Source organism: Pagrus major, chromosome 24 (genome assembly GCF_040436345.1).
Source record: "Pagrus major chromosome 24, Pma_NU_1.0".
In the NCBI taxonomy this organism is placed as follows: domain Eukaryota; kingdom Metazoa; phylum Chordata; class Actinopteri; order Spariformes; family Sparidae; genus Pagrus; species Pagrus major.
The window spans coordinates 14514115-14524150 of record NC_133238.1 but is presented as its reverse complement, the minus strand read 5'-3'; the positions used below and the strand labels follow the sequence as shown (position 1 = coordinate 14524150).

General features: G+C 45.0%; 2 protein-coding genes across 3 annotated transcripts; one reads left to right on the top strand and one right to left on the bottom strand.

Annotated features, from left to right (window-relative positions):
* Positions 1–733: 733 nt before the first annotated feature.
* Positions 734–4758, top strand: prozb (protein Z, vitamin K-dependent plasma glycoprotein b). Its single transcript, XM_073495490.1, has 8 exons — positions 734–842; positions 2370–2530; positions 2666–2690; positions 2875–3048; positions 3217–3339; positions 3424–3503; positions 3686–3824; positions 3911–4758. Exons 1-8 carry the CDS (start codon positions 749–751, stop codon positions 4672–4674), a joined length of 1560 nt encoding a protein of 519 aa, XP_073351591.1. The 5' UTR covers positions 734–748; the 3' UTR covers positions 4675–4758.
* Positions 4759–5408: 650 nt separating this feature from the next.
* pcid2 (PCI domain containing 2) lies at positions 5409–9879 on the bottom strand. Of its 2 annotated transcripts, none has more exons than XM_073495491.1 (15): positions 9798–9879; positions 8813–8878; positions 8619–8708; positions 8443–8516; positions 8275–8340; positions 8049–8090; positions 7724–7778; positions 7501–7604; positions 7312–7387; positions 7083–7224; positions 6327–6427; positions 6156–6229; positions 5946–6071; positions 5712–5835; positions 5409–5624 (listed from the first exon to the last, which is right to left on the bottom strand). In XM_073495491.1, exons 2-15 carry the CDS (start codon positions 8846–8848, stop codon positions 5535–5537), a joined length of 1200 nt encoding a protein of 399 aa, XP_073351592.1. In that variant the 5' UTR covers positions 8849–8878; positions 9798–9879; the 3' UTR covers positions 5409–5534. The 2 variants fall into 2 exon arrangements, with proteins under 2 accessions (XP_073351592.1, XP_073351593.1); XM_073495492.1 differs by having other exon boundaries at positions 8813–8863; positions 9798–9872.
* Between the last annotated feature and the right edge of the window lie 157 nt (positions 9880–10036).

Below are 10036 nucleotides of genomic sequence, written 5' to 3'. Positions count from 1 at the left end.
TACCTGCTAAACTTAAGGATGCATGTTAGCATATCGATGTTAGCATTTAGCTCAGCATTACAGAGCTGCTAGCATAGCTGCAGACTATTAGCCCCTTAGGAACTACTAAATTACTGCCCCCACGATTAATTATGGGATTGTGGGAGCAGAAAATAAAACTTTATTTGAAACCTTTGATTAATTAAACCTTAAAAAAGCAGCCACCGGGACGACATCCATCTTTAACTTTCTCAATGTTCTGTCTATGATCTGATGAGGATCAGGAAACATCCCTGAATCAGTTTGAGTTATGATGAAACTCTTTATTTACCTCAAATAAACAAACCTACTGGATACTGAAGTTTCAGAGGTCGCAGCTGCTGCTTGTTTGTGTGGGTTGAGGACAGGCCAGAGTCCACTGCAGGAACACAACGTTTACCGACAGCTCCACACTTTTAACTCTTTATAGGATCAGAAGTGACCTGTGCAGGTGAAAATCAGACATCTGTGGAAACACTGAAGAGTTTCAGAAGATAATGTTTTGTAAAACAAGTATAATCGTAGCACAAGTTAGCCTGTAAGCTAACTGACATCTCACTTTGATGTTTGATTAAATTAGATTTTTATAGTTCCTGTAAAAAGACTCAGCACTCAAATAAACGTCATGTTTGTGGTTTAATGAATCAGCCGTGACTCATCAGTGTGTGTGTGTGTGTGTGTGTGTGTGTGTGTGTGTGTGTGTGTGTGTGTTCAGAGTGGAGTCAGTGTCATGGCGGTCAGCATCATGTCGGCTTGTAGTCGAGCGTCTGTTCTGCCTCTTTTCCTTCTTGGCTGCTTCCTTCAGGGCCTCATCCAAGGACAAGGTAAGACCTCTGACCTCTGACCCTCAGCAGTGTTTCGGCTCAGTTACAGTTTATTTATCGTCAGATTTCATTGATGAAATCTTATTTTGAGCAGATCTTCACTGACAAATGAGGCAGAAAAGAGTTAGAGAAAACAAACAGCTGATATTAGAAGTTAAACCTTTAGATGTTTAAATTCAACTGGAAATGTATCGTGGTCTATTTGTGCCAAAAAGAATATGTCTTTCCGTTGCAGACGCCTGATGATATTACACACAGTATGTTGTAATTAGGACTTTATTCCAATAAACATTAAATAAGTTTGCAGTATGACCTGGTTTGATCTAAGATAAGAATTTTACATCGATATAGTTATAAGATTTATGATTCAGTTTAACTTGTGATCATACAACCCGGCTTATTCAGTGAAATTGTAGTTATAGTCTCTTTGTATTACTATTGTACTATACTACTATACTATTGTATTACGTATTAGAAACGTATGATAAACAATAAAACATAAAAATGGAGTGTGGGGGAGGAGTTGAGGAATGAAGCTGATCTTTAGTCCTGTGTTACGGCAGCGGATACTTCTGTATCTCTCTTGGCAGACGGCAGCAGTTACCACTTTGTAAAAAAACAATTAGTACATTTTAAGGGAAAATTGTGATAATTATGACAATATGTCACAAATAATTATGCAGTTAATTACAATAATGACTGTCTGAATATCAAGTGAGTAAATGTTTAAGTACAACTGTTGTCAGTTTCCTATTTCTTATTTATTTGTCATAACGGTGATTTATATTATAACTAAATCTGACATAGTAAAGAATTGGATTGCAGATGTAGTATAATCATGGTACGACTTTACATCTGTCCTGGCAGTGTTTCCCTTGTCCTCGCAGTGTTCTCCATGTCCTCGCAGTGTTTCCCATGTCCTCGTAGTGTTTCCCTTGTCCTTGCAGTGTTTCCCTTGTCCTGGCAGTGTTCTCCACGTCCTGGCAGTGTTTCCCATGTCCTTGCAGTGTTTCCCATGTCCTTGCAGTGTTTCCCATGTCCTGGCAGTGTTTCCCATGTCCTTGCAGTGTTTCCCATGTCCTGGCAGTGTTTCCCTTGTCCTGGCAGTGTTTCCCATGTCCTTGCAGTGTTTCCCATGTCCTGGCAGTGTTTCCCATGTCCTGGCAGTGTTTCCCTTGTCCTGGCAGTGTTTCCCATGTCCTGGCAGTGTTTCCCTTGTCCTTGCAGTGTTTCCCATGTCCTTGCAGTGTTTCCCTTGTCCTGGCAGTGTTTCCCATGTCCTGGCAGTGTTTCCCATGTCCTGGCAGTGTTCCCCTTGTCCTGGCAGTGTTTCCCATGTCCTGGCAGTGTTTCCCTTGTCCTGGCAGTGTTTCCCGTGTCCTGGCAGTGTTTCCCGTGTCCTGGCAGTGTTTCCCTTGTCCTGGCAGTGTTTCCCATGTCCTCGCAGTGTTTCCCATGTCCTGGCAGTGTTCCCCATGTCCTCGCAGTGTTTCCTTTGTAACTACAGTGCTTCTTTTGTACCCTCAGTGTTCCGGGCTCCACAGACTCACAATGTGTTCCTGAGGTCCAAACGGGCCAACCAGTTCCTATTTGAAGAGATCCTGCAGGGGAACCTGGAGCGGGAGTGTTACGAGGAGCTATGCAACTACGAGGAGGCGCGCGAGTACTTCGAGGACACCGCCAAGACGGTCAGACTCCCACCAGTAACAATATATGAGAATATATCGATATGAGAAATGATAACATTTGTTTGGGTACAGACTGACTTCCTCTCAGTTTACCTTCAAACTCAAAATTAAAAAGTTATATTTGTTTCTTTACAGATGGCCTTCTGGACGCTTTACTTCGGTGAGTTTTCTTTCACAGCAACTGCAAAGAGTTGTGTGCTTACATTATTCTAAATGTCTTTGGTTTTCACAGCTGAAACAACATGAATATTCTGTCATGTTAAAACACTGCTTCTCTTACTTCAGTTACTTCATTTGTTCCTTGTCTAATCACTGTAACTGATCAGCTCTCTGTCTCTGATCAGATGGGGACCAGTGTGAGCCGAACCCCTGCCTCAATGGAGGAAACTGCACAGACAAAGTGGGCGGGTTCCAGTGCTCCTGCTCCACCCCCTACTATGGACCAGTCTGTGAACTAGGTGCACTGGTAGAGAAGAGAAACAAAGAACGGCCACTGTCTGTGGCACAAATCAGCCCAGGTTAGACCACACCCACTGCTAAGTTGGCCCCACCTCCATGCAGGGGCGTGGTAAAGCATCACTCAGTCCAATGAGATTTTCCTTTCTGTTATGTAACTAGTTTAGTGAATGATTGAAGTAATTTTGTCACTTACTTCCTTCTCATTATTTTGTGTCTTCATACTCAAGAGTGTCCGACTGAAGGTCCGACAGCTTGTCACCAGCTGTGCACGGTCTCCTACTACACCTTCACCTGCTCCTGCATGTCAGGATTCAAACTACAGACTGACGGACGGAGCTGTGTGCCTGAAGGTCTGAACCTCGCCCAAAATAAAACTACCAAAAGTTCACCAAACAAGTTCAAACTGGTTTAACAAACAGTCTTTGTGTCCTCAGTGGACTTTCCCTGCGGAAGACTTCCTGACAACTTCAACACGCCTGCGTCACTGTGTCACCATGGAAACTGTCCCTGGCAGGTGAGACGGAGTTTTCATTATTTGTTAATCTGTCGACCATTTTCTCGGTGAATTATTTTGTAAAATGTCCGAACAGTGACAAATGTGTTCAATAAGTTTATGGATGAAAACAGGATGTTTTATAAATATTAACAGGAAAAATGCAGCTTAGCTCCTGCTGTGGGTTTGTTTTCTGTCTCCAGGTGTCCCTGCTGAACAGCAGGGGGGTGGAGCTGTGTGGCGGCGTGGTGCTGGGTCGATTCTCTGTCCTGACGGCTGCCCGCTGCCTCTTCCCGGACTCAAGATCTGATCTCCGACACTCCAACTTCTATGTGGTCGCTGGTATTGAACAATTATGATCAGCTGTCGTTTTTAAACATTTAAAGCGAACCGAATTTTGTTTTGACGTCTTGTCTCTCGTCTCCCAGGTGACAAGTCGATGCCCGTCCCTGTCCAGGCCCTGTATGTCCACCATCGTTTCCGTCCTGATCACCATGACAACAACCTTGCCCTCCTCAAGCTAGCCCGCCCCTTGCACTTTAGCCCCACCCTCATCCACCTCTGCCTGCCCACCAAAGACTTCAGCGAAAACATCCTGATGCATTCTGGGAGAGAGGGTATCTCAGAGAGACGGGGGGTCAGTCGTACCCAGGAACTGGTCTACATGACGCTGGACGAGTGTCGCAGTCAGCTGAACGTCTCACATCCTCTCAGCAACAAAATGTTCTGCATGAAGAGGCAGAATGGAGTTTTAGGGAACCAAAATAGAGTCAAGAGGAGCCCGAATGGACCTTTAGGGAACCAAAATGGCACCCAGGGGAGCCTAAATCAAACTTTAGAGAATCAAAATGGAGCCCAGGAGAAGCTGAATGAACAAACAGTGAACCAGAACCAAAGCCAAAAAAGACAAAATGGAGCAGAAAACAGTACAAGTTCAAAGAGTCATGTCGGTGCGAGGTCAGAGGTCAGCAGTGGGAAATGTGGCAGTCTGTTGCCGGGGACGCCCGTTGCCTCAGTGGAACAAGGGACAGCGTTTCTGACTGGGCTGCTGATGTCATCAACCGCAGACTGTGATGGTGGCGGCCTGGTGTTCATCAAACTTTCCCGCTACTTGAACTGGATCAAACCGAGGCTGGAGGCCGCCGAGAATCAAATGACCACTCAAGTCGTTCAGTATCCTGAGAATCGCTAACGCTGCGCCCAACGTCGCCATCTTTGAAACTGTTTTTGTCATTAAACTTCCTGTTAACTATAAAAATCTCTTCAATGGACCAAACTGGTGGTTTCATGTGTTTTAGCTCCTCAACTAGAAAACATTTTCCAAATCCTGACTGACGTTTCTCTTCAGTTCAGAGCCGACTCACCTCAGACAGATGAGTCTGTTGTTTGTGCCGTCATGTGCACAGTCCACACTGAATAATCTCAATGAGCAAAGAAACTAGTAACTAAATGCATCAAATAAATGTGGTGGAGAGGAAGCGTAGAAAAACAGGAAACACTCAAGTAAAATGTACGGTGGCTCTGAGGGGTCAATATTTCAGAAAACACAGAAAACATGACATTTCTAAAAGCACAACATCATTTCAGGAAACACAACTAGATTTAAAAAAAACAAGACATTTCAGAGAAGACGTCAAAAACTAATCAGTCGATCCCTCATAAAATGTGATGTCATGAGGCAGGAAACTATTTTATGTGTTATTGCGACACAACGACATGTTTTACAGTTTGTTGACGTGAACGCAGAACTGAAGTGTCGTTTGAATCTTGTACTTTTGATCCAGATGCACAAACATCCATCGCTCATGTTCACTGTCAGCGGTTTGTATTTAAACTCATGTGAAAACAGACTCCAATACCCACAATGCACCGTGCCAAGTATCCAGGGAACACAGACTGGTTCAATAATCAACGCGATACACTCTGTACAAACCAGCATCTGTTTTATTCAACAACATTTTTACAGTACAAAATAAAAAAATATGAATTGAATGAAAAAGAAAAGGTTTCCTGTGGAGCGTCACAGCCAGAGGGGATTGTGGGTAACGTAGTCTAGGAGATGGCGGAGAGAGGAGGGAACGGGTTCTGTTTACTGACCACGAGCTTCTGGTGCTGGTGGGAGATGTAACCTTTGATGTGACCCTGAGAGAAGAAGAGCTCAGTGTTGGTCTGCGTACAAACAGGTGTGTCTCCGTGTGTGTGTGTGTGTGTGTGTGTGTGTGAGCTCACCATGTAGATGAGGTTGGCGAGGATACACTGCACCTCGTCGATGTCGACATCCTCCAGCTGCATCATCCTCAGAGCCACCAGGAAGGCGTCCAGAGGCAGCTGGTGCGTCCTCAGCAGCAGATACCTGCGGAGACGAGGCAGCTGAGGTCATCACGCCGTCGCCGTGACTACAGGAGTGTCGATAAAGATCTACAAACATGTCGACGCTGAAACTACAGGTGCAGCCGAACTTACACTTTCTTGAAGAGGTTCCTGTAGGTGATGATCTTGAGCTTCTCCAGGATGAGGAAGATGCCACAGCGGATGAAGAAGGTCTCGTGTTTGGACAAGGCCTCGTTCAGCAGCAGCAGGTTCCCTTCACTGACACACACACACACACACCTGTGAGAACACCTGGCAGCATGATGTCACTTCCTGAGTTACCGCCTCCACCCCTCCGCTCACCTCACAGCTTTAGTGACGTCGGCAAACTGCATGAGGTCGTACTTCCTCAGGAGCTGGTGAGTCGGCATGTGGCCCTGAAACACCAACAACAACAACAACCTGCGTCACACTGGGAGCACTGGGAGCCACACTGGTCTGAACCAACCGGTCTAAACGTGATGAGTTTGTCACCAGCAGCATCTTGACGGGCAGCAGGTAAATGAGAATCATCCTCTTGTTCTTCTGACTGGAGCGATGACAGTGGTGGAAGGCGTACGACAGAAACTCCTCGGCTGCAGAGACACAATCAGAGACGACGTTTGGTTTTGTGTGTCTGTAAAACACTCGCCAGGATGTCCAGAGAAGTCAAATCTGAATATGTTTCTTTAATAAAGTTTAAAGTTTGAAAAGCTTTCGGATTTAAATCAGGATATTTGATAAAAGTTAACTAAACTGTTTGACTTGGAGCTACTTTAATTATTTCTATATCACTTGACCCTCCACCCCTCGACTGACACGGTTCTCTACGTACAGGCCTACGTAAAAGTGCCGAAACACATACAAATAACCAAAAACAGCAGGAGTTTTGAAGAAATAAACAGCAAAAAGTGTTTTTCTGAGCACTGGATCCACTTTATTGTGAGTTTTTTAGCTTAATTTCACCACATTTACCAAAAAGTTTGTTTTGAGCACGTTTTTAAAAATCATCTGACATTTTAAAACCTTTTGTTGTATCAGACGACATCGTTCTGTCCTGTGAGGCCTCTGACTGTGATGTGTCAGCTAACTTTTCAACAGGTCGAGTTACGTTCAACAGTCGTCTCTATGAGATAAAGACTCTAAACCGTGTGGTCACAGTCATTTCAAGGGTTATTTACACCATGTCTCCGTGACTTAAAGTTAGCCGAGCTGTGGTGTTGCCGCAGCGTCAGGACAGGTGAGTGTTACCTGGTTTGAAGTCGCTGTCGAACATGGCTTTGCGGCCCACGTAGTATTTGTAGGTGACTTTCTGAGCCGGACTGTAGTCGTTCTTCAGGTTGGAGCTGTCGATGGCTCTGATCAGAGGCTTACACAGGTGCAGCTTATTGATCTGATACAACACAAAAGAAAATAATCAATAACGGATGACTGCAGCGATGTCGAGCGTCGCTCAGACTCTTCGCTCAGTGTGTCAGACCTTGAAGTAGATCTTGAAGAGCTGGTTGCTCAGAAACATCATCCCCCACTTCTTTGAGTCCTCGATCCCTGCGCGACTGACGAGGAAACACCGAGATGAGATTTAAACATTTGGCTTTGTGCCCCGAACACACAAGGAATCATGGGAAAGTGTGTGTGTGTGTGTGTGTGTGTGTGTGTGTGCACTGACTTGTCGCTGGCACACACTCTGAAGCAGCTCATCAGCTGCTCTGCTGCTTTCTCCAACATCTCGCCCGGCTGACCTTTACTCTTCTTCTGCAACTGCTGCTCCGCCTGCGCGCACACACACACACACACACACACACACAGAGAGTGCTCGTCATCGTCATCATCATCATCATCATCATCATGGAGCAGCAGCAGCTGATCAGTCTCTCCTGTTCATTTCTTACATTGTTGGCAAATATCCTGAGATCCAGAGTGACAGCGAACATCACAGGCAGAGCCCTGAAACACACACACACACACACACAGATTACTGACGCTGCGTTCACAGGCGGCGTGTTCACAGCACCTCCGTTAGACGTGACAGCACAATGACTCGAGTACGAGAACGAGTGTGTGGTGTGAGGTTGCAAAAACAGCTCTGTGAGGCCGAGCTGACGCATGTAGTGTTCACTGCAGCTAACAGTTTCCCCCCGCTTCCAGTGTTTGTGCTAAGCTACGCTAATACAAGTGTGTGTGTGTGTGTGTGTGTGTGTGTGTGTGTGCACTCACCAGTTCTCCTCTTTGTGGGACTGGAAGGCTCTCAGGAAGGACGTGAGAGGTCAAAGAAAGACACCGATCGATGATTGATTATTGATTTAAGCTGCATCGTGTGTTGTACAGTGTGTGTGTGTGTGTGTGTGTGTGTGTTGTACTGTGTGTGTGTGTGTGTGTGTGTGTGTGTGTGTTGTACAGTGTGTGTGTGTGTGTGTGTGTGTGTGTGTGTCATGAAGGATATTGGACGACGAGTGTCTGGAACTTGTAGGCTTCAACAAAGTCGTGATTGGCCACTGCGTACGTACACCTGTAACACACATACACACGGGGTTGTTGCTATGGTTACCTGCAGTTTAAAGGAACAGTGCACCAATAAATCACTAATCAATAACTGATCTGTCGGTCCTACCTGAGGTGAGCTGCGACCATCTCATCGTACGGCGGCTCCAGAAGCTGCTGACATTTTTCTTCTGGACTGGCCAACTGAAACACACACACACACACACACACACACACACACACACACACTCAGAGGCCGTATCCTAGCAACACTGCGAGTATCTACCTGAGTGGGCGGGGCCTCACCTGGAGCCGGGGGTTGGCGACGTGCGGGTGTTTGAAGGAGAGCAGCTCGGCGCAGAACGAACCCTCGTGGTTATCGATGGCCTCGTAAACCTGCGGGAGGAAAACACCAACGAAGAAGAGTCAGCGCGACACGTGGAGCCCCTGCAGGTCACATGGTGGAACAACACCAACACGGAGCAGTGAGTCACAGTTACCTGCTGCAGGTACTGGTTGATGGTGATGTGGGCCATGACGTCCTGCTGCTGCTGCAGAACTTCGACCTGAGAACAGAACCAGATTTATTTAAACTTCCTGTCCGGTTCTTATCCCTCCTACATGTGGTGCGGGTCGCTTCACGCCTCCTCACCCACAGTTCACAACTGCTCCTGCTTCACATCAGGGATCATCTTTCCATTTGTTTCTCTTTACAGTTCATTTTCAGAATATTTATTTGCACATATCTTACTTTTATGGGTCGTTTTATACAAAATCACCCAGAATTCAGAACTTTTCTGGTCATGTTGTGGATTTTTGCTAAATAAATAAATAAAACACGTTAAAACTTATTTAAATTCATGAAACCTAACTTTAAGTCGTGAGTTTTAAAGTTTGGCTCATTACAAGCTGTGGACGTCCTGGAGCATGAAAAACAGACCCCATGGCGCCATTTTGTGTCAGTTATTAAAAACACGTCTGATCCGTTTGTTCTTGTTATTTTAAGTCTCGTTCAGCCGGAAGTTAATTAGAAACACAGGACGAGCGCAGCTTCACTGTGTGTATGTGGGAAATAGTAAATAGGAAACAGTTTAAATGCAAAATAAACACGTTTCTGTCATTTATGATATTATTTAAATGATATTAATTATTATATAATTAATAACCAGGCTGACACAGTTGAGCAGATCAAACATCAGGAGCTCGTCACATTACACATGAAGCACGACGATATTCTGTATTTTAAACTATTTTTAAAGGTCACCCGATTATAGAAACTGCTGCTGATGAGACGGTTTTTAATTAAAAACATTTAATTCACGTTTAAACTTCCGTCACTCAAACTTAACCCACCGACAGCTAATGCTAACATGCTAACTGAGCGGTACTTCTTCATCTTTGAGTCACAACCGGAAGTTAAATCGCTGTTTTCAGGCTTCAACCCGAAAAACAAAAAGTCTCAAACTCAAACAAACAACAACGAACCTGTAAAAATAATCTTTAATCCAGAATAAGACCGTCCGGAGGCAGCTCATTCAATGTTAACCCGGACTGTTAGCGGTGATGCACCACATCCGGGTTGGCAAGGTCGGCTTCCGGTGCTGATTCAGAATAAGAGCTTACAGATATCAAAATAAAAGTCTGGATTACAAACCAGCGAGTTTTACAAGACAACATAAATAATTAATGTTTCCATAATTAATTAGACATAATATATTTACATT